Here is a 24,361-nt window from a genome sequence, read left to right as displayed (position 1 = left end):
TGCAGAAACAAACAAAAAAAAAAAATTTTAAGTGTCCAGATGGCATGTACACCATGACTAAAATGGCAGGAGGAGATGAGGTATACAGATAAGAACAGGAAAGCCAAATATAAAGATGAAAACAGTTGTATCTGCATGCTGGAATCTAGAATAACTCTTTTTTTTTTAATGATACTTTTTCCTGTTACATTGCCTCATCAGCCACATCAGCTTGCAGTCACAAAGATTTGCAAAGAAAGGTCTTAACTGTAAGACCTTTCTATAGGTCTTACAGTTAAGACCTGCTTAATGGGCCTGGTACAATGGGCCCCATTGCTACAATGAGCCCCACTCCCAAACCTGCTCCAAGGGATGGATGGACGTCAGAACCTTCACAGCTGGGCCATTCCAGAGACACACATTGGGCTTCTGACTTTACAGGCTACTCCAAAGAACACCTTCCTCTAGGGACCCAAGCTCCTGAAAAGTTTATGAAATAGGTATATAAAAGCAAAGGCTTGAAGAAAACAAACAAAGCTCATTCAGTAAAAGGGCTTGAGTCCATCCAGAAAGGAACTAGGGACAAAAAAACAAAACAAAACAAGATTTTTTGGTTGGCCACCTTGGAATTGTCACAAAACACCTGGGCTGCTATATGCAAAGTCCTAGAGCAGGCATGATGTGACGGGAGAGGGAGACAGAGGGAGCAAGGGAAGATGAAGGGAGGAAAAACAGCAACACCTTTGCTGTCGAGGTCTATTGAGATTTCCGTGTTTTCATAGAAAAAAGTTATCAGAGACAAAAAGCACTTAATTGCATTTGCCTCGGGGAAGTAAACTTAGGCTTTGGGGTGGGAAGAAGAGCGATTTTTCTTTTTTTTCTCTCTTTTTTTCTGGAGACAGACTTTTCTTTGTATTTCAGTTTTGTCCTATTTTTACCCACGTGTATGCAATACATTTTGAATTTTTAAATTCTACAGTATAACTGGAAAGAATATGACTAAAGCAATGGAAATGCAAGCACAAGACAAAAGATACCACCCAAAAATATAATCACAAATTGTGATCTAAATACTAAGGGAATAGGTGTTGCAGATGGAATTATAATGAAAATGGGCAATATACTGTGTGCTTATTATGTGCCAGGCACTCCTAAGAACTTGACGTAATGGTCTTATTTAATCCTGACTTCTACCCTGCAAGATAAGATCGGTGGTATTATAATTATTCCCACTTTACATCTGCAAAAAGTAAGCCACAGAGGGTATGTCATTTGCTTCACAGTCCTTAGCTAGCAAGTCACAGAGCCAGGTAGGACTCACCCACTGCTCACATGGGCTCATCTCCAAAAGAAGAGAGGGTTCACAGCCTAAATGAGGGCTCTAAAGGAGAAGAGGTGTGGTGCTGTTTGGAGAATGTCTATGCAGGAAGGAGGTATGTAGGGGAAAGACACACTGCTAGAATCTGTGATTATCATAACTACGAACATTTCTTGAGGACCTACTAAGTGCTGGATACAACCAGATTTAGAGAGTAGCTGCAGGAAACAAAGCTCTTATATAGAGATGAAAACGGGCCAAACATGCTCTCTTTACCTTCCAAAACAAGACCACAAAACTCAAAATAAAATCTCTTCAACCCACCCTGAATATTCCAGAGTCTTAAATGACACTGTGTAAGGAGAAAGCTAAGTTGACATAGGGAGGCCAGGGGAGGATGTGAAAAAAGCAGACTAATGCAGCAGAGAAGGGAGGGAAAGAAATATATTGCCTTCCCCCTGGGGCAAAAGCATTTTAATTATCAGCTCAGAGTACAGCAGAGCCATAAAACTGGCCAGCTGTCCCATTCAATCAAGCCAAAGCCTGGAACAGACAGGACAAGACAGCATTTTTCAGAGGACCTAGCACTTCGAGTTAAGGTTGAGTCCAGCGGGTGCAAGATGCATGGGCCTTTTCCACAAGAGGCTTTTGCACAGATAGAAGGGGCTGGTGGGGCTCAATCCGTTCCAGGGGCTTCCACAGAAATAAATCTGCCTCTTCCAGTGGGAACAGTAAAACTATGCCTGGCTGGCTTATGAGAGGGCTTCTCAGAGCTGCCTAAAACCCTCACACACCACTTTAAAAAGGGAAATTCAGCCATATCCTGTGTGCAACTAAAACAAGAAGGAATGGAAAGAAGTTTCTCCTACTACTCAGAAAGGAAAAAAAGCAGAGTGCCATTTACTGAATGCAGTGCCTGTGTGATACTGACACACAATAGCTCATATCATCTTAAAACAGTATTGCTCATTTCTGCACTGTTCATATTTTACAGATGAGATTTCCTGCAGCTCCAAGAGGTTAGCCACGTGCTCAATGTCAAGTGCTCAAAAAGTAGCTTAAATCCAAGTCTATCTAACTCCAACGCCAGTGTTTCTTCCATTAGACCACAGTGGTTCCCAAAACCAATCTTAGGAGAAAAATACTTTCTTCTCAGATCAAAACCTTAGAGTTTCCTACAAAGAGCAAAAACCCTAGTGAAGTTAAGAGGGGAAGGGACATGCAATCCACAGCTTATAATATGTCTAATTTATATGTCTCACTCTTACAGGGTAGTGGACTGCACACAGCACATGTCATCCTATGATTCTGCTCGTGAGTCAGGATATATGAGACACACAATTAAAGTTGCCTAAGTGACCTTAAGCCCCATCTGGAAAAGCCCTATGTTGTTCCAAAAAAGTGAGCAGTAAGCAAGTGTAAATCAAAGCAGCAGCAAAGCTCTGAGACACCAGGACGCCCCTTGCTTAGCTCCAAGGACAGACTGGTATGCAACTAACTGTGTCCTGCTTCTAGGAGGAAGGCTGTTCTTGGATTATTGTGAATCCCCACGATGGTTCATGTGACCAGAGCATCTTCTCTCAGCAAGGCCATCTGTCATGCCCTGAGCAGCAATGGGGGAAGGGGAGCACTTGTGGGCCCCTGTCAACTGTGTTCTCCGCTAAACCACTCGGCAAAGATTCCCTTTCAGGAGATACAGCCCTTGCCAGAACAAGCACTGAAGAGGAGAACAGAGCACATTGCAGCCTGACACACAGAGGGAGACAAACCATGCAGTTACTAACATTCCCAAACACACAGACATTCATGCTTTAGGTCCTGCACGGGATCTCAGAGACCACTTATCCAAATCTCTCATTTTCCAGATGAAGAATCTGAGGTCCAGAGAGATCACAGATGTGCCCAAGGCCACCTGGCCAGTCAGTATCAAGGACAGCCCTGGGGCCCATGTTCCTTCTACTGCACCAGAGCACCTCTTACACAGATGCCCAGTTTAAGTTCTCTGTAATGATACTGATTCATAACCTTCTCTGAGTCTTACATTAATAACGGCCATGACCTTTTCCCTCCAAAATGAATCTAACCACATTTTGCAGAGATTCTAGATGGTTCCCTGGCCCTATGTTAATCTTTAGGTTATAAGAGGAACACAGAGCAATTCCCCAAGAGGCTGTCAGGGGTATTGAAGGGGACTCCACAGCAAAGACCTGGGATGGAAGCTACATTTCTCCTGACTCAACCAGACCACGGACATCACTGCTTTGCATCCTATCCATAAGTGATCCTGAGCTACCTCATCGAAATGAGGTGAAGAACCAGGTTAAGGAATGGAAAATTTTCCAAGAGATGCAGAGGAAAGGAGAGATAGGCAGGCTCTTCTCTCATCTCCTTAGAGATCCTGAAGGACAATCTTGAACCTGAGCAATGACAGTGCCACGGACTATCTGCAAACTGTGGGCAATACTTAGCTCTTACTAGGTTTGCTTGGGGAGGGACATGGGAAAGGGAAGATACAGTAATTTATTATTTACTTTCAAGGCAATCGTGGCTCAAATTAGAGGAAACAGATCAAAGAGGCAGAGACTAAATATTCATCTGGAAATCAGAGCCCACAGGCCTTTCAAAGCCTTTCTTGCCCTGCATTCAACCACTCACCAATGCTGCTTTCAACAACCAAAAGCTCGCAGTCCAGAAACCCCAACCCCGCAGCACAAGCTTCTGCACCAACTCCAGCACAGCATTATGAGAGCCTCAAAGTTGCCCGGTGTCCTGAGCTACTTCTTGCCCCACTGAATAAGCTGCAGAGAACCTCCATGGTGATGAAATAAGAAGCAGAGTTCGGCAGGACTCTAGAGCAACCGCTGGTGAAACAAAGGCATGTGGCCCACAAAGGGATCCATTTTCCTAATGAATCCTTCTCCACCAACCATAGGAAAGGACAGAGGCAAGAGAATCGAAACGTGCAATTTGCCTCCTGGGAGGCCACACTGTACTGGGCACCCGGGCCTGCTGGCCTCACTGCCTGGAACTTCCTTGTCCCAGCTTCCCTTTCCACTTTGTCTCCAGTCTTCCCTCTCTCAGATCACACTGGAAACAAAACTTCCTTAGGGAATTCTCCAGCACTCCTCTCCAGGCATGTCCCCTTATCAGCCACGCTCATGGTACTCACCACAGTCTTGACTTTACATTTTGTGTAAATTTACTTTGATCAAGGTCCTTCTCCCTGACCCCACAGGGAGCTCTTGGAGGCAAAGGCCCTTGCCTGTTTTTGTTTGCTGCTGTATTCTTAATACCAGGCACTCCGATTGGCCCATAAAAGAAAACCAACTTTGTGCGGGAGATGGCCACAAAGGCACAGGATAAAAGGGAAAGGCAGGGCTCCTAAACCACGTTAAAGAACCAAGAGATGGCGAGGCATGGTGGCTGACGCCTATAATTCCAGCACTTTGGGAGGTCAAGGTGGGCACATCACGAGGTCAGAAGATCGAGTCCATCATGGCCAACACGATGAAACCCCGTCTCTGCTAAAAATACAAAAATTAGTTGGGCATGGTGGCACATGCCTGTAATCCCAGCTACTTGGGAGGCTGAGGCAGGAAAATTGCTTGAACAAGGGAGGGTTAGAGGTTTCGGTGAAGTGAGATTGTACCATTGCACTTCAGCATGGCAACAGACCAAGACTCCAATTCAAAAAAAAAAGAACTGAGACCTGCAACAGGACTTGCAAGTCAGATCTCCAGACTCACTGGTTTCTTCTGCTGAGTCCTGTTCACCTGGCTGGGTATAGGCTTCATTTCAGCTTTATTCACTTAGGTATTTATTTTGGCTTGCAGAACATGTCTCTGCATTCATGGGAAATGCTACCCATCCACTGAACAGGATGCTTTGAGACCTGCCAGGTAGCTGCTAGCTAACCTCTGGCATAGCCTCCTGCAACCAAAAGATAAATCCAGTTATTTGAGCGCTTGTACACTTTTGCCTAGGAAAATCCTCAAAACACATCCATCATCCTCCAACTCTCTGTAAGAAGGAACGTGTAGCAAAAACCACCAAAGGACCTGACTGAGGGGAGAAAAGCAGGGAAACACAGAAGCACCTGAGCCAGGTGCTTCCAGAAGTATTTCTTTTGGAGAGGCCTCCATGAAGCATACAAAAAGTCATTTACTTACCTCTCAAAAAGGACCAAGACTTGGGTTCTCCAGCTGATACTTCACTGCCTCCCAGGCCCACTCTGGGAATGTCTGATTGCCTATTTCATTCTCCTGAAGGAAAAAACTGCTTTTACAGCTACTCCTCAACCTTTTTCGAGGCAAGTCTAATGCCACATCATCCTCGCCCAGGGTTCCCATGTCTTAGCTGACTTCCTCCATCAGGCAGAATGGGCTCTACCATGTGCATAGGACAATGACACTAAAGACTGGGATCCGGCAGGTCACAGGATGCCACAGGTCTGGCAGCCCCCAAACTCAGCAGCCATGAGAAATCCTGCATAGGAAAACCAGTCAGGGGCTTTGGCCAGTGTGTGGTCCAGGTATACTCCAGGGCATAGAATGTAGAGCTTGCTGGGCCAGGTGTGGTGGCTTATGTCTGCAATCCCAGCACTTGGGGAGGCTGAGGCGGGCAGATCACAAGGTCAGGAGTTCAAGACCAGCCTGGCCAATATGGCGAAAAGCCATCTTTACTAAAAATACAAAAGCTGGCCATGCGTGGTGGCACGTGCCTGTAATCCCAGATACTCAGGAGGCTGAGGCAGGAGAATCGCTTGAACCTGGGAGGCAGAGGTTGCAGTGAGCCGAGATTGCACCACTGTGCTCCAGCTTGGGCAACAGAGCGAGACTCTGACCTGAGACCAAGGGGAAGACAAAAGCTCTGCCATCCTCACACTGGTGAAAGCATGTCTTCAGCTTCCTGATTTTGTGAGCTCCAAGAGAATGTTGGATGACAAGGTGCAAGTGGGCAAAATTGGGAGGGGGAGATGCTATATGGGCTTCCAGTTCTAAGAGGAGCAGCCAATCCAACAACTTAACCAAACTAGAACAAGCATTATGAGGAGCACGACAGGCAATCCCCAAGCTGGGAACAAAGGGAACACTGAGGTTAGGCAGAACAGATTGGGAGTAGACCCGGCAGCACTGGGCAGTGGTCTGCTCCAGCTGCTCCTAGCAGCCGGCAATAGCTGCAGTGGAAACACTGGCCAGTAAGTTAGCCAGGCTGGTGATCAAGAAAAGTGTGAAGAGGGGAGGAGGCAGACGCGTTTGAGACTAATAAGGAATGCACTGTCATAATACCACACTCCAGCATCCAAAACAGGTGGCTGGACTCAGACAATTAGGATGGATCAAGGGCCTGAGGATTCTGAGGATGAAAAGCGAATTCCATGTGGCCAAACGTGGTGGCTCATGCCTGTAATTCCAATTCTGGGAGACCAAGGCAGGTGAATTGCCTGAGACCAGGAGTTCAAGACCAGCGGGGCATCATGGTGAGACCCTGTCTCTACTACATAAAAAATAAAATAAACAAACAAATTATTCCATACAAGTGAGGTCTGAATAACATCACAGATAAGAGAAAGGGAATGTTTCCATTTTGGGATCCTCTATGTAAACCACTTCATGTGACATTTTATTCATTCATTTATTCATTCATTCCTTTTATGTATACATTTATTGAGGACCCTACTATGCACCTGGAACTATGCTGGGGGCTAAAGATACAAAACCTATTTGGAGATGTAAGGGATGCTTCTGAAATCACAGCCAACAAAAAGAGGCCAGAGGATGCAACTTGGCAGGTTGGCCTGCAGGCCAGCGCGGTCTTTGTTTTGTTATGGCCTGTGAATGCCCACCAGTGCTTTAGATTGACTCACCCTGGCTGGAAGGCATTTGAACTTGCAGACATTAGACTAGTGGCTCTAGCCTTCTGTTACTCCAATATTCTTCTACGAACTACCAGGTGATACACATTTAGCAAATGATAACTTAGCACTGACCACAGCAAGAATACGTGATGGGCTACCAGAAGAAGCCAGGTTTGAGTTGAGCACAGAAAACTGTGGAGGTATTGGATAGGCAGAAAGATGAGGTAAGGGCACCCCTGCCAGCAATGGGGAAAGGGGAGACCAGTTTGGCTAAAAGAGAAAGTGCCTCTAGAAGAAGAGAAGGCAGCAAAGATCTCATGAGAATTTAAGCTGACGTCTGAAAAGAGGAAGGCAGGTGTGCCTAGTCCCAAACCAAACACAGTTCACTACGCACTTCTGCTCTTTCAGCTATAAAATTCAGAATGAGTTGCCTGAAACCCAAAAAAGGTACAGGGGATAAATCAAACATGAATGCAATGTGGATGCTGTGGCCCTGTGAGCAGAATGACGTTATTTCCAATTATATGAAACTAAGGCACTGAAGGGCCACACAGAACAACATGAAATACCCCAGCTGTCCAACAGGAATGTGCAGGCAATAGTGTAGTGACTAGGGGCAAAGGCTGGGGGTCAATGCACTGACAAGGGGGAGGAGAAACACATGCTACAAGCAATATTTTTGTTAGGATATTATCTAGGGGTAAAAACAAACACACAAAAATGCGCAGCACAGTTTTTACCTGTGTTTTTCTGTTTTCTTTTTTTTTTTTTTTTTTCTTTTTTTTGAAATAAGAGTCTCACTGTCGCTCAGGTTGGAGCACAATGTTACAATCATGGCTCACTGCAGCCTCGACCTTCCAGGCTCAAGTGATCCTCCCACTTCAGCCTCCCAAGTAGTTGGGTCCACAAGCATGTGCCACCATACCCAGCAAGATTTTACTGTATTTTTCACAGAGATGAGATTTCACCGTGTTGCCTAGGCTGGTCTCAAACTCCTAGGCTCAAGAGATCCACCCACCTCGGCCTCCCAAAGTACAGGGATTACAGGCTTAAACCACTGTGCCCAGCCCTTTTCTGTACTTTCTAAGAGAAGAAAAGTGATTTAATGATAATACAAAAGTAATGACACTTTGGATGTTTTTACATTCTCCAAAGCTTTTTCATATTGTTTAAATATTTATATTTTCACTTAGTTAACTTTTTTTTTGAGACAGAGTCTGGCTCTGTCACCCAGGCTGGAGTGCAGTGGTGCAGTCTCAGCTCACTGCAACCTCTGCCTCCTGGGTTCAAGTGATTCTCTTGCCTCAGCCTCCCAAAGTAGCTGGGATTACAGGCGCCTGCCACCACACCCCACTAATCTTTGTATTTTAGTAGAGATAGGGTTTCACCATATTGGCCAGGCTGGTCTTGAACTCCTGATCTCGCGTGATCTGCAGGCCTCAACCTCCCAAAGTGCTAGGATTATAGGGATGAGCTTCCGCGGTCAGCCACTTATTTAACTTTTTTTTTTTTTTTTTTTTTTTGAGACGGAGTTTCGCTCTTGTTACCCATGCTGGAGTGCAATGGCGCAATCTCGGCTCACCGCAACCTCTGCCTCCTGGGTTCAGGCAATTCTCCTGCCTCAGCCTCCTGAGTAGCTGGGACTACAGGCACGCGCCACCATGCCCAGCTAATTTTTTGTAGTTTTAGTAGAGACGGGGTTTCACCATGTTGACCAGGATGGTCTCGATCTCTTGACCTCGTGATCCACCGGCCTCGGCCTCCCAAAGTGCTGGGATTACAGGCTTGAGCCACCGCGCCCGGCCATTTATTTAACTTTTAATGGACACTATTACACTGCTCTTCTGCCAAATGCCGTTATACGCCAAGCCACCCTACTACACAAAATCCTGAAGTTCATCTACCTGCCCCCAAAAGGGCAACCCTTCCATTTAAGACCATCTTTCAATGCGTTTGCTGACAATCATGTAACTGGTTTTCCCCAATTTGATGGAGCAGAGACATAAATCCATTTTTATAGCCAGAGGCTTTTTGCAAGTAGAATTAGGGTGTGATGCTTAAGTTGATGATGTGATGTGGTAAAGCAGTATAAACCAGTAGTTAAGCCAGGGGCCTGAGCCACGTGTCCCAGGCCTGGCTAAACTTGTTTGGCTGTGTGATGCTAAACATCTGAGGTAATAGTTCATACCGATACATGTCCAGCATTAAGATTCCATGGTAAGACTGCTAGCTGCCAATTCCTTAGCAGCAATGCTCTTCCTTGGTAACAGACCTTGATTCTCAGCTGGGCTCACTGACACCCAGCATAAAAGCCTCCATCCTCCTGTCCACTCTGCAGCTAGCGATAGCCAGGCGACCAGACTCTGGCCAATTAATGCAAGCACATACACCATGCTGGACTTCTGGGAAATTATGGGAGCCAACTCGGCCACATGGGACACCTTTTCTGTGCTTCTGCTTCCTCTCTTCCTTCAGGCCCGTAACTTGGACCTCTTAACTGGCACTCCAGCAGCCATCTGGACCACAGGGTGACAATGAGGATGGAAGCCATGTACTGGGATGAGGGAGTAAAAAATAGGAGGCTGGGTCCCAGACGCCAATATGGAGCTGCCCTAGAATCCTCCAGACTTCTTTTCAAAGACAAGTAAATGTAGACCTGGTTTAGCCACTGTTATTCTGTTTGGCTTTTCAGGTTACGTACAATCAACGTAAACTCAATGTAGATTCTCTATCAGCATAGGCTACTATATGCTATACTCCTTCCACTGCCAGTAAACTGCAAATGACTTTTTAAAGTAGGTGATCAGGATAAAAAAACATTTTAATAAGTCACTTTCCTTTCTAACAGCTAGGAGTTTATCATCGACTGCTTTTTCTTTCCCACAAAGACAGCTCCCATGCATACACACTCTTTTCTCTAACTGTCAAAATCATCTAACACATATAATTCCTAGTATTCTGCCCTCGCATGACAATGATCAAAATCCAATTCTCTGGAACCGTTAACAAAGCAAGGAAAACAAGCCAGTGCTCCCATCTATGAAATACAAAGAAGTCATGGCTCCCAAGCTGGAGACAACGGGCAAGGAAGTGGCATAACACCTCTAAGATAATTTTCAGCCTGGGCCACAAAGTGAGACCCCCTCATCTCTATTAAAAAAAAAAAAAAAAAAAGGGGTGGGGCATGGTAGCTCATGCCTGTAATCCCAGCACTTTGGGAGGCCGAGGCGGGCAGATCACCTGAAGTCAGGAGTTCGAGACCAGCCTAGCCAACATGGCAAAAACTTGTCTCTACTAAAAATACAAAAATTAGCCAGGTCCGGTGGCTGGCTCCTGTAATTCCAGCTACCTGGGAGGCTGAGGCAGGAGGAACACTTGAACCTGGGAGGCGGAGGTTGTAGTCAGCCAAGATCACGCCATTGCACTCCAGCCTGGGGGACAGAGCGAGACACCATCTCAAAAAAAAAAAAAAAAAAAAAAAAAATTAGTAGGGCATGGTGGCACACACCTGTAACCCAACTACTCAGGAGGCTGAGGTGTGAAGATCACTTGAGCCCAAGGGCCAAGGCTGCAGTGAGCTCTGATCATGCCACTGCACTCCAGCCTGTGTGACAGAGTCAGACCTTGTCTCTAAAGAAATAAATGAATTAAATTAAAATTAAAGACAATCATTTTCAAGGCATGTACACATTACAATGGAATAAGAACAGTGGTGGCCAGGCACGGTGGCTCACACCTGTAATCTGAGTACTTTGGGAGGCTTAGGCAGGCAGATCATGAGGTCAAGAGATTGAGACCATCCTGGCCAACATGGTGAAACCCCGTCTCTACCAAAAGTACAAAAATTAGCTGGGCATGGTGGCGCATGCCTGTAGTCCCAGCTACTCCGGAAGCTGAGGCAGGAGAATTGCTTGAACCCTGAAGGCAGTGGTTGCAGTGAGCCAAGGTCGTGCCACTGTACTCCAGCCTGGGCAACAGAGTGAGACTCCATCTCAAAAACAAACAAACAAACAAAAAACGGTGGTATCATCAAGGCTCTTATTAGCTACATACAATCCTTGGCAAACATCCACCGACAGAAAAATGTCAAAGTGCTACCCCAACACACATGTAAGATTTAACAATTAGCATCAACATCAGTACCAACCATGCAGTCCAGTGGACCATAAACATTACTGGGCATCAACTGTATTGAGAAGGTCCTTTAAAATACTGCCGAATGTGTATTATACAATTCCTGCAATCCTGATGGCTCCCCCTTGACAATGCTAAAACCCACATAAGGACAAAGAATAGACTAGAGTTTTGTCTCCTGAATAACAGTTTTGTCTCTTGCCCTCTCCTACAAGCAGCAGAACCTTGACAGGGTAACTTGTCCTTCATAAGAGCCTGCATTCCCAAATACAAATCTCCTAAGAGGTAAAAATGTGTAGGTATAGCTTAAAATTATACTAAAATTCAAAACTTCATCAAGCAAACTATTAATTTTTACAACTCTGTTATCCTAGCCGGACTTTTTTTTTTTTTTTTTTTTTTTTTCTTTTTTTTTTTTGAGACGGAGTTTCCCTCTTGCTACCCAGGCTGGAGTGCAATGGCGCGATCTCGGCTCACCGCAACCTCCGCCTCCCGGGTTCAGGCAATTCTCCTGCCTCAGCCTCCTGAGTCGCTGGGATTACAGGCACGCGCCACCATGCCCAGCTAATTTTTTGTATTTTTAGTAGAGACGGGGTTTCACCATGTTGACCAGGATGGTCTCGATCTCTTAACCTCGTGATCCACCCGCCTCGGCCTCCCACAGTGCTGGGATTACAGACTTGAGCCACCGCGCCCGGCCCGGACTTTCTAAATGGGCTCAATTATGTAATATTACAGTACTTTGCCTAGTTCTCTCAACATGATAAAGATATTAGAAAAAGTAAAATAAAGAAAATTCAGGTTCTCCATTACATTTTCCAGCAATACATCTGCTTTTTCTTATCCCATCACTTAAAGCAATCCCTAGGTAGAAATTACTCTGAAAAGAGGTCACCAAAAGCTTTAATTTATTTAAAGAACAGAATTTGGGAGGGAAGATGAAAATAATCATATGATAAAGAGACAGGTAAACGGCAAAGAGAAAAAGAGAAACCAGATTTTTAATGCAACTTAAATACTTCACATGCATCATATCTAAAATACATACCTAATGTTTCATACTCATACAAGAAGGAATTTTTCTATTATTAAGGGGGAAAAGAATACAGGTAGTAAAGATAAGTGTACATTTGTATATGTATAACCCAGATATGCTTAAAAATGTCAGGAAGGATATGCCAAATGTAATAGTTGTTCTCTCTAAAGGAAAACATTATAGGTTAACTTCCTCTTCTTTTTATCTGCACTTTCTAATTTTCTACAAGAAACACTTACTACTTACATAATTTTTTTTAAGAGATGAGCTCCCCCTTTGTCGCCCAGGCTGTCTCAGACCTCTGGGCTCAAGCAATCCTCTTGCCTCAGCTTCCCAAAGTGCTGGCATTACAGGCGTGAGCCACTGTGCCCTACCACTACTTACATAATTTTAAAATGTAGTTTTAAAAGTAAACAGATTTACAATAGCATCAACAGAAAAATAACCACATCTGGAGCAGCTTGGAACAAAACAAAGTCTGAAGGATTTCCAGGCTCAAAGCTGAAGGATGCGGACAGAGTGAACTCCCTGGGCGCCCGTGCTAACCCCTCACCAAAGTCCTTCAACTCAGATGCTCTCCTCTCTGGGACAGGATGCTCCAAGTGATTTTAAGTACATACCATTATGCAACTGTGTCCTCTTTACCACCCAGTTTAGGCAAAGGAGAGCACAAACTACCACAAAAAAGAAGCGTATTCCTAGCCCTGCTGATTCAGCCGCCATGAAGGACTGGAGCTTCTACCAACTCACCATTTAATATTTAACACTTGCTTAAAATCCAGTTTATGGATTCTGGGTGTTTAATAAACAGTTGCTTCTCAGTTCCCTGCTATTAAACACTAGGTAATTATGACATTTAATTAATACCACCCTTGGGCTACAGGAGGTCAGTAACATTGCTAGCAAGTCATGCTCTCAAAATGGACATTACCACCTCAATCAGCTCACAGTTTAAACAATATGATTCTCTTCTTATAGTCCCTTCTCTGATGGGTACCTCAAGTTGAGGTGTTTAGGTAAACATTCAAACAGATAATAAAGGTTTGCTCTACCTCTTGTTCTACAAAGAGGAAAACCCCTTTTGTGATGACATTCACACTTCCCACAAGTGAAAAAATAAATCTATATGTTTTTTGCACAGCCTATCAGAATTACACATTCTGATATGTGGAAGAAGAGCAGGCAAGGCCATTCTTGACTGCTAAAAAAACCTCAAAATTATCCCAAACTCCTCAGGCGCCTCATTCCTCTCTTCCTAAACCAATCTTTCTTGGCACTCATCTCACCCCCTACATCTCAATTCAAGGATGGAATGTGTTTAAGCAAGGAGTTTCACTGCCCATTAAGGTTCCATTAGGAATCCACACCTTTTTTTTTTTTTTGGGACGGAGTTTCGCTCTTGTTGCCCAGGCTGGAGTGCAACGGCACAATCTCAGCTCACCGCAACCTCCGCCTCCTGGGTTCAAGTGATTCTCCTGTCTTAGCCTCCTGAGTAGCTGGGATTACAGGCATCTGCCACCAAGCCCGGTTAATTTTGTATTTTTTACTAGAGACAGGGTTTCTCCATATTGGTCAGGCTGGTTTCAAACTCCTGACCTCAGGTGATCTGCCCACCTCGGCCTCCCAAAGTGCTGGGATTACAGGCATGAGCCACCATACCCGGCCAGGAACCCACTCCTACTGGCGTCATGGAATGCATCTGCAACTGCTCTGGGCCCCTCCAGCCCCATCTCTTCATACTCACTGTTGCTGGACTTAAGGTCGCGGTGGATGATAGGAACAATTGCCTCATCATGTAAGTAGTTCATCCCTCTGGCAATCTGCACAGCCCAGTTCACCAGGATGTCTGGGGGAATCCTTTTCCCAGATAACACTCTATTCAAAGGTCCTCCACGAGCAAACTCCATAACCAAGCAGAGGTTGGGTTCCTTCAGACATACCCCTCTTAGGGCAATGATGTTGGGGTGCTTCAGCATGGCGAAAAGCTTGGCCTCTTGGCGAACATTCTCTATGGTCTGGCTGATGTCCTCATCAGGGTCGTGGCGAGCTGCTTTCACAGCAACCTCATCCCCTATCCAGAAAGCACGATAGACCTTCCCAAAGCCCCCGATGCCAATAATCTCTTCCAAGGTTAGCTCCGCAAAATCAATCTCTAACACTGAGAAAGGGAAGGAAAAAAGAAGCAAGTCAAAAACATCCTGAAAACACCATATTTAACCATTCATTTACCTGGATGGGTAAACAGGGCAGGCTGTCTATTTACTGGGCCTTTCTGTCTCCCCATTATAAAGTAAATTCCATAGGGGCAGGAACTGCAATTAACTTATTTTCCTTTGCATTTTCCTTAGTGACAGTCATCACACAGTAGGCGTTCTATAAATATTCATGAAAAAAAATCCCGCCTAGAAAATTATGCAGAATCTGTACCAAAACCAACTATTATAACTAAAGGGAACATGGGGGAGATCCTTTTTTTTTAGTTTTTTAAAAATACATTTAAATATAGAGATGGGGTTTGCCATGTTGCCCAGGCGGGTCTTGAACTCCTGAGCTCAGCAATCCTCCTGTCTCAGCCTCCCAAAGTGCTGGGATTACAGGAGTGAGCTGTTGCACCTGGCCGAGATCCTTTCTTTGAGACTTATTCAGCTTTACTGTGTGCTCAGTAGTGAGAAGCACCCAACTCAGTACCAAGGCAGACACCTAACAACCAAACCATAGGATGAGAAGAGCTTCTGCAGAAGTATGATTAGAGGCTTAGGAAAATCACTAACTCCCACAGCAGCACAGAGCACTGAGAGGGTGAGTGGGGAAAGGATTCTCAGGGAAGGTAACATTTGAAATGGGCCCTAAAGAATGAGCAGGAGAGATCTCAGGCAATGAAGGAAATCAGGGTAGGAACGGACAATCAGGCAGAGGGAAGGACGGAAGCCAAGAACATGGAACAGGGAATACATGGTATATTATTAGGAACTCCAGGGAGTCTGCTGGGGCCGGGTCATGTGCATCAGGATTGGAGACGAGGCTCAAAACCTTGTTGAGGGTAACCAGGCCAGAAAATGTCTTTAAAGCCATTCTGAGGGGCTTCAAGTTCACATTGTAAACAAGAGGAGTCATGTATCTTTCAGGAAAGAATGTTGTTAGACCTGTAGTTTAGAAAGGAAACCAACTCTGGCAGTTGCTGGAAACTAACCTGGAAGACAGAGACCCAACAGCAAAAGGACCCTTTAAGGAGGCCTTGCAGTTCAGAGGTCTAAACCTCAGCAGCAATGAATATGGGGGGTACACAGTCAATTTGGGAGACTTTCAGAACTTGGTTCTACCAGGACCTGGTGACTGAAACACATGGGAAAGGAGCCTCATTAGAGAGATCTTAACCCAGCAGTCATCTGTGCCTCAGTTCAAGCCCTGATGGTCTCTGTATCCCACCCACAATCATTCTCCTTCCCAAACACAGAGTTTGGACCTAAGGTATTTGACTGTATATTTCTTTCTGTGTGGAAAGGTTTTAATGGGTAGATAATAATAGCTGCCAGTGATTATAAATCAAGCTACATGTGGTATTAAGTGCTATATGAGCAAAGTGTGTTTTGTTTCTCACATAAAACCTGTTCTCTATCTTATATTCTTTTTTGTCTTTACCTGACTGATTCATACTTACACCTCAGGTCTTAAATATCAGTTTCACAGTGGAACTTCTCCATCCCTCAGACCAAACGAGGTCAGGCCCCTATCAAACACTTCCATGGCAGTTTCCATTCCACAAGAGTCATCAAGGTTACAATTACTTAATTACTTGTTCAATGCCTGTTGTCCAGGCCAGACTGTGAGGCCTACAAGGGCAGAGATTCTGTCTGCCTCATTTACCACTGCACTTGCCATGCCAAACATTTTGTAGGTGACCACCAGATCGTTGAAATAAAATGGAAAAAATACTACCTGATATATTTGCCCCCTCTGATTCTTATGTTGAAATGTAATCCCCAGTGCTAGAGGTGGGGCCTGGTGGGAGGTGTTTGGGTCATGAGGGCTGATCCCCCATGAATGGCTTGGCACCCTCCTCACAGTAATGAGTGAGTTCTTGCTCAAATTCATACAAGATCTGGTTTTTTAAGAGTATGGCACCTCCCCGCTTTTTTTCTCTTGCTCCTGGCTCCCACCATGTGACATGCCTGCTCCGACTTCACCTTTCACCATGAATAAAAGCTCCCTGAGGCCTCACCAGAGCCAAGCAGATACTGGCATCAAACTTCCTGTACAGCCTGCAGAACCACGAGCCCAAGTAAACTATTTTTCTTTATAAATTACCCAGCCTCAGGTATTCCTTTATAGCAATGCAAGAATGGACTAACACACTACCTCAGTAGGAAATAAACCCAATTCAGATCTAGAAAAAAAAACTGAACTGGAACTGGACCTTCTGAAACAAATACAGAGAATAATCACACTTTACTAAAAAACTAAGAAAACACAGATATATTTCTGAACTTTTGGCAAGACCAAAAGAGGAACTGCCCGCTGCTGACTATTCCCTTCCTTACTCAGCCAGCCCCATGACGCCTCCATTCTCCACTCAGACGCTGGTGGTGCTAAAAAAAAAATCTGTTCTTGTTTAATTATAATACCTCTATCCCATCTGGGGCTAATATTCACTTGTATTTTGTAACACAACTGGCAGTCTGCACAAAGAAAACTCTTAGGAGGATAAGTTAAGTGTATAGTCTCTAGATATACAAAAAATATAGCCCATCCTAACCCCAAAATTCCAACTGTTCAAAAGGTTATCACCTTACCCAGCAGTCTTCCTGAAGAATGAATGTCATTGCAGAATATTGTAGACTAGCAATCAGCATCCATTCCAAAATCCTTCTAGCATAAATTTCAGTACCACAGAGGCTAGGAAGCTAAAAACCACATTTCCCAGACTCCATTACAGCTAAAGTTCTAAATGCAAATTAAGTTCTCCTAATTAGATGCACAAGATTTGAAAGGCAGAAGTGAGATGAAGACCATCTTCTTGCTGCTTCTCCCTGCTAGCGCAGCTGTAGAGAAGGGGGGATTTTCTGCCACAGCGTGTTGGTGTCCAATCACTAAGTCTGCAGACATGGAGAGGAATGTTTCATAGCCAAATGGTTGCCTAATCTCTGGGCTGCAGATACACCAGGGTGTTTTTGAAGCCAACAGCTTCAATGGCAGCTCCTGCTTCTGTATCTTCCCAATTAGCGAATAGCAGCTGAGCAAGTGGGCCAGCTCTGCTACGTTCTGGGAGTTGTTCACATAGGTCCGGCTGAGAGCCTCGTCTCCCAGCCCTTACAACAATTCTGCAAGCACTGAATTTCCTATGCTAAATCTCTTTCTTGCTTAAAATAGCTTGAGCATTTCTGAGCCCCAAAATGAATCCTGACTGATTACTATTTTGTGCCTGATGTCGTCTACATGAATGAGAAAAATATGCCTATGTTATAAAGAAAGATTAGAAACCTTTTTGGAGAAATACATGTTAAGAGTCTTCTTAGTCATGGAGGGAAGGAACATTCATGTTTTTCTAGCAGCTTTTACACATATGAAAAGATGTGTGATTCTTTAACAAATTTGTATCTGTTATCTTATTTCCTCGACTGAGTATCTGAATTCTCCTTAAGGGAAATATACTATTGTACTTTCTCTTGTACCCTCCCTTTTTTCCTCCAGTCTTAAGCATAGTTGTAAAACACAGTAGGTGTTAAACATTTATTTAAATGCAGGAGGGATTGAAAAAATAAATGCAGGGAGATTTAAAGGATATGACTTGGTACTAGGGTGCTGAAAGGACAGCTCCTCTAAAAACCTCTGCGGGGAAGGGAAAGCAATAACCTCTCTTTGGGTAGAACACTAAAAATCTCAGGTTCTTGCTAGTTAGTTAAGAAAATGTTATGACCAGACTCCAAGAAAAGTATAGAACACAGCCTTCAAACAGATAAAAGGCAGAACCCAGGAAGAAGGGAGGGAGGAGGGACCTTTTTTTTCTTTCCCTGCTCAGTCCCTTGGGACAGGAACTAAGGAACTAAGGAACTAGAGCTTCAGTTGCCGCAGAGTCTGTGGGGCTCTCCTTCCCTTCCCTGCTCGAGTCAAGGCCTGGTTTTAAGTTAAGAATCAGGTCAAGCTGCATTCAGCACATTTTTCAGTTTCTGTGGAAGGATATTTCCAGGAATAAATCCTTATTCCTTCCTTTTTTTTTTTTTTTTTTTTTTTTTAATTGAGACAGATTCTCTTTCTGTCGCCCAGGCTGGAGTGCAGTGGCACAATCTCGGCTCACTGCAGCCTCCTGGGTTCAAGTGATTCTCCTGCCTCAGCCCCCTGAATAGCTGGGATTAGAGGCATGCACCACCATGCCCAGCTAGTTTTTGTACTTTTAGTAGAGACGGGATTTCACCATGTTAGTCAGGCTGATCTCAAACTCCTGACCTCGTCATCTGCCCACCTCAGCCACCCAAAGTGCTGGGATTACAGGTGTGAGCCACCGCACCCAACCTATTCCTTCCATTTTTAAAGTCAAGATGTTATTCCCTCTCAATCATATGCTTGAAAACTGAATGTTTAACGGCACATTTTGGTGGGTTTTGAGTAAGTGAATGGCATACACTTCACTCAAAAATCTTAAGTACATCTGAAAATATGTCCTCCTATTTCTAGTGGATGTAGATAATAAAAGCTTAAAACTAATATCCTTAATGTATACCCTGTGTGAAAACAGAAACAACTCTCTTGTAAGAGAAACTTTCATATAATACCTAAGATTGTATCTCCCAAGATAATGAGTTTGGAACTATACATTTTTCATCTTTCACTATAATAAAGAAGATGGGTGAGCTCCTGGGTTATTTACAGTTGTAATTCATAGACAGTTAAACTCTAACAGGTACTTACAATGGAGGAGATTAAGGACATTAAAGCACTATATGAATGTAAAATGATTTATAATATCATTTTTCTATCTTTTCTTTGTCATGATATTTGGTAATTTCCTCTTCTGTTTTGAATAGTTTGAGGCCAGGCATAGTGGCTTATGCCTGTAATCCCAATACTTTGGGAGGCTGAGGCGGGAGGACTGACTGAAGCCAAGAGTTCAAAACCAGACTGGGCAACAAAGCAAGACCTCATCTCTATAAAAAAATAAATAAATAAAAATAATTGGCTAGGCCTCTGGTCTCAGCTTCTTTGGGAGGCTGAGGTGGGAGGATCTCTTGAGCCCAGGAGTTCGAGGTTGCAGTGAGCTATGATCACGCAGCTGCACTTCAGCCTGGGTGACAAAGTGAGACCCTGTCTCTAAAAATTTTTTTAAAAAAATTTTTTTTAATGAATTTTGAAGGTAAATTCTCACTTTAAGAAGCAATAATATGAAACTAAAGCTGAACACTATTACTTGACTTAATGTCTTCTACTCATGGTCCAGAATGTAATGTCACAACACATGCTCAGAGGGGAAGTTCAAAAGGGTAACTCTGGGGATGAGGTGTCAGTGGCTCAATTTCATCCCAAGTCTTTGGAGACAAGGTTTGTCAATCATCTTTGCTTTCTGAGTGACACAAACGGATCTGGTGGAGCACACAGATGAGAGAGATGCACCAATCAGTAACAGCCCATGTTCATCTTCTGATGAACCAAGGCACTGCATCTTCACCAAGGCACTACACTGAAGTTTTATATTTACATCATTCATCTCCCTCACGTATCTTATAAGCACCTCCTCATATTATCACTTCTTTATGTCCTGGTGTTTAACATAGTATAGGGTATCTATCATTCACTAGGTACTCAATAATCAGTTTTTGACTGAAATTAAATTTTCTGAATTATCAGAAATTAATTCCAGTCAAAATCAGAACTCCTAGTGAGGCCAAATAAAAGAATATACCAGGTCTTTCAAATGCCATATTCTTCAAGTCAATTCTTACCATTAGAACAAGTTATTTCCTACTTTCTCAACATTTGGGTTCCAGATTTAGGAATCCACTCTATCCAAGGTAACCTGTATGACAATGAAGATAAGTCCTGGCCACCTAATGAAGAAGTATCACACTGTTGGAAAGTGTGGCTCTGTGGACAGTTTTTCAGCCTAAGTCATACTCACTCCTGACTGCTCCGGCACCCAGAGCACAAGATATTAAAGAAACTGAGTTCCTGATCATGAACCTCTTCTACTCTGACATTAGCTGCCCCAGAAAACAAAATCACAAAACTTCACCCACAGAATCAAAATCTGACTTATGTTTAAAATGACACTGTTTTCTAATATGCCAGGCTATTCATATTTCTTCCAATATATAACCAAGTTCATTTTCAACACTATTTCAAAACATTATGCCAGGATGCTTAGCCTTCAGCCTACCAAACTAGTGCCAAAAAGATGTAGTACCTGGAAACAACTTAAAGTAATTTGCTACCTCTAGGCATTTTAAAGATCAAAATGAAGAAATATGAAGTTTTAAACTGAATGAGAGGGAGAGGGGGAACCTAAAGATTTGAACATCAATTTGATAGTCAAAACACCAACAGAAAAAGAACAGCTGAAAAACAAGTGAAGAGGCTATGATTTTGATATTACATGCTAGTTTCTTAAAAAAAAAAAAATCTTAAGATAGGCCAAGCACTTTGGCTCATGCCTGTAATCCAACATTTTAGGAGGCCGAGGCGTGTGGATCACTTGAGGTCAGGAGTTCATGACCAGCCTGGCCAACATGGTGAACCCCATCTCTACTAAAAATACAAAAATTAGCTGGACGTGGTGGCAGCCGCCTGTAATCGCAGCTACTCAGGAGGCTGAGGCAGGAGAATTGCTTGAACCCGGGAGGCAGGGGTTGCAGTGAGTTGAGATTGCGCCACTGCACTCCAGCCTGGGTGACAGAGCGAGACTCCATCTCAAAAAAAAGAAAAACACACACATCTTAAGATAAAGTAACACAACTGCTGAGGTAAAAAATAAGGCCAGAAACGTAATTGTTACAAAGGAAATTTTAAAACTAAATATTTAAAGTTGGTCCTTGCTAATGACATTTTAAAAAATCAATTAAGATGAAAGTATACAAAATAAGGAATAAACAGTAATTAATATATATTAACAATACCTTTTTAACAGATAAAAGATTATGGAAACTCTCAAATACAAAGTAGTGTAAACTGCACTAAAGAGATATTTACATGTTTTTTTTCTGAAACAACCTAGTATGAGTAAGGGATTCTAATGGCAATTTAACTCCCTTGTAAAAACACAGATTTCATTACAGGGTATGAAACACAGGGCTCCTGGAAAATTGACGGAAACCAGGACACTGGCAGAAAGGCCCTGGGAGAGACCCCTGAGCATGGTCCCCCTATGATTTGGCCAGTTCCAAATATGGGCAAGGATCTAGGGAGAGAAGAAAGGAGAAAATGTATTTCCCGAACAGCCTCACTGTCAAGGGACTGGGATTCTGCCACCGTACCTTGCAATCCTGATCTCCCATGGGGGAACTACATACTTTTCCCTCTCTGATCATCACTTGTCCCACCCCAACTCCAGACACACACATCTCTTAGCACATTAAATGAGTAAGACTCCTAAACGTATAACTTCTGAGATACAAGGATTAGGATCCAAGAAATCAACCCGACATTTTACAGGCACTTGAGCCTTGAGTTCACACAGGCTTCCGGGACTGGTGAGCTGGCCCAGCCCTGCGGGAGACACCCCCATCTCTTTGAAAGCACATGCCTTTAAGGGGCGGGGACAGGTATTAGAAGAGGTGGTGGCAAGGTCCCAAATTTGGCGACCAAGGCTAGGGACACTAAACACTAGCTTGCCATAAACACTTCCAGATTGGACATGGCGGGGAGAGGGGAAGGTAACAGAGGAAGGGACTGGGGAACAGACAGATTCTCAGGCTGCGACTTCAGAAAGTGGAAATCGAGAGCCACTGCTTCGGTGCCAAATGAAGGTGAAGAAGCCCAAGTGCCTGAGGAGTGGACAGGCCCTGCGGCGTCTTGAGTGCGCCAAGCGAAGCCCGGGCTGCCCAAGCGCGTGCGCCACCCACACCCGGGTCAACCGTGCCTCCGCCCACCCCCATTCTAGCCCTCGCGGAGGGCTCCCCCCTGCCCCGACAGCGCCCCTCCACCCCGCCCCCGGTCTCCGTCATTACCCCTCCCCGCCCGGCTCCCGGGCCCCGCCTTCGCCTTACATTGAATAGGCGGGTAGCAACTGGGGTCCTCGCCGCCGGGCTGGCAGCGGCTGGAGAAGGCGCTGCGCGGGGTCACGTAGTTGCTGGGGAAGATGCCCACCCGCTGGTTCAGCTGCCCGGTCCACCATCCCTCGTCGCCGGACACCTGCGAGTCCTTGGACAGCACCTCCACCACGTCGCCCAGCCGCAGGGTCAGCTCGTCCTCGCCCGCCGCCTCGTACTCGAACACGGCCGTCCAGTAGGGCAGCGGCGCGTCGCAGCGCATCTCCCCGGGGCCCGCCGCTGCCGCCGCCGCCTCCTCCTCCTCCTCTTCCTCCTCCTCGGCCCCGGCCCCGGCTCCATCCTCCCCCGGCGGGGCGGCAGCGGCGGCGCTCGTCAGGCAGCCGAGAAGCGCTCTGGAGGGCTCCATGGAGCGGCCGATCCATAGGGTGCGGGGCCGCCGCCGCCCGCAGGAGCCGCCGCCGCCTATTGTTCATGCGCCTCCGCAGAGCTGGGAGGAACCCCCCCGACGGCGGCCGCAGGTAGGGCCCGGGCTGGCGGGGCTGGGACAGCCGGCTCGCCGGGGCTGTGGCCGCGGTTCGAGGAGACCGCCTAGCGCGAGCGCCCCGCGCAGCCCAGGGGCGGGGCGGGCCGAGTCCCCGCCTGCCCGCTCGCCCCCCGGGGGCGGCCTCGCCACCTCCGCCGCCGGTACCTGCTCGCGCAGCCGGTGCCCGCCGCCGACCGCCGGCCGCCGCTCTCCTCTCCTCGCCGCGCCCCGCCCCCCGCGCCGCCAGCCCGCCGGGACCACCTGACGCGAGCTGGCTCCGCCCAAGCCCTGCGGACCCGAGGGGGGCCCGCCCCGCGCCTGCCCCCGCCCCGCGCCCGCCGCCTTCCTATTGGCTGCGACAGCCCCGTCCCCGGTTCCTCCGCAGTGGTTGGGGCAGCCTCGCAGGTCCGTCTCACTCCCTGCGCCGCCGCCGCACCGTGCCCGCCCCCTTTGCAGGCTCTCTCATTCTCCAACCCAGGTCGACCCACTCCTCCTGCCGATTGGCCCGCCGCAGCTCCCACCATTGGCCCGCGGCACCTGTCCGTTTCCTGGGAGAATTCAGCACCTCCCGACAGAAAGAGGCTCCGGCCTCACTGGGTGCGTGAGGAGGGAAGGGTGGACCCTAAAAGGTAATACTGAGCCTTCATTCAGACTAAAAAGGCTGGAAGGGAGGCCGCTGCCTTTGTTTGCGATGGATGGGTAGGGGCTGCACTGGGCAGCACCGGTATTCTCCATCCTAAAGGGGCTTCTGAAAGTAGGCACAGGGGAAGCGAGCTGGGCTGCACACCCCACAGAGCTCTTTCTTCCCCAGACCCCTTTTACAGTTGGATTCTCCCCTCTCATGGATCTGGCTCTGCCCTAGTCCAACCTAGAGGGCCACTCTCACCCGCAACCTTTCATCTCCTATTGAAGCCTTTTAGGCCCATTGGGATGTTCATTAGAACTCTGAACACTACAGCTCTTCCCATTTTTTTTTTTTTTTTTTTTTATGAGTCTGAAAGTTCTTACCTTTATGAAGACGGCACCACAGCTCGCACTCTCCTGGATTCCTATAGGAAGAGATCCAATGCCACTCTTTTTAGAATTCAGAAAGGCAAGAGACCACCTTACTGGGTTTCAAACTGAGTCTGGGAACGCTGCCATGAATTGGGCTTGGTCTGTCTGAAGGGAGCCAACTTTTCGGAAATCTTTAAGCTTCTTTTTTATTTATTTTTAAAGATGGGGTTTCACCACGTTGGCCAGGCTGGTCTTGAACTCCTGAGGTGATCCACCCATCTCAGCCTCCCAAAGTGCTAGGATTACAAGCGTGAGCCACCACACC

At 45.8% G+C, this 24,361-nt stretch overlaps 1 protein-coding gene across 1 annotated transcript in view; it reads right to left on the bottom strand.

Annotated features, from left to right (window-relative positions):
* MAP3K9 (mitogen-activated protein kinase kinase kinase 9) overlaps nt 1-23,240 on the bottom strand; it is an 86,150-nt gene extending 62,910 nt beyond the window's left edge. Inside the window, 3 exon segments of the mRNA XM_032245737.1 lie at nt 14,069-14,482; nt 22,515-22,759; nt 22,761-23,240. Of these exon segments, the coding sequence (XP_032101628.1) occupies nt 14,069-14,482; nt 22,515-22,759; nt 22,761-22,990 (889 nt within the window). The 5' untranslated portion in view covers nt 22,991-23,240.
* Between the last annotated feature and the right edge of the window lie 1,121 nt (nt 23,241-24,361).

The sequence above is a fragment of the Sapajus apella genome, unplaced genomic scaffold, assembly GCF_009761245.1.
Source record: "Sapajus apella isolate SASKATOON/1434 unplaced genomic scaffold, GSC_monkey_1.0 scaffold59, whole genome shotgun sequence".
Classification (NCBI taxonomy): Eukaryota; Metazoa; Chordata; class Mammalia; order Primates; family Cebidae; genus Sapajus; species Sapajus apella.
Note: the sequence above shows the minus strand (reverse complement) of the source record. Positions and strands in the feature narration are given on the sequence as shown.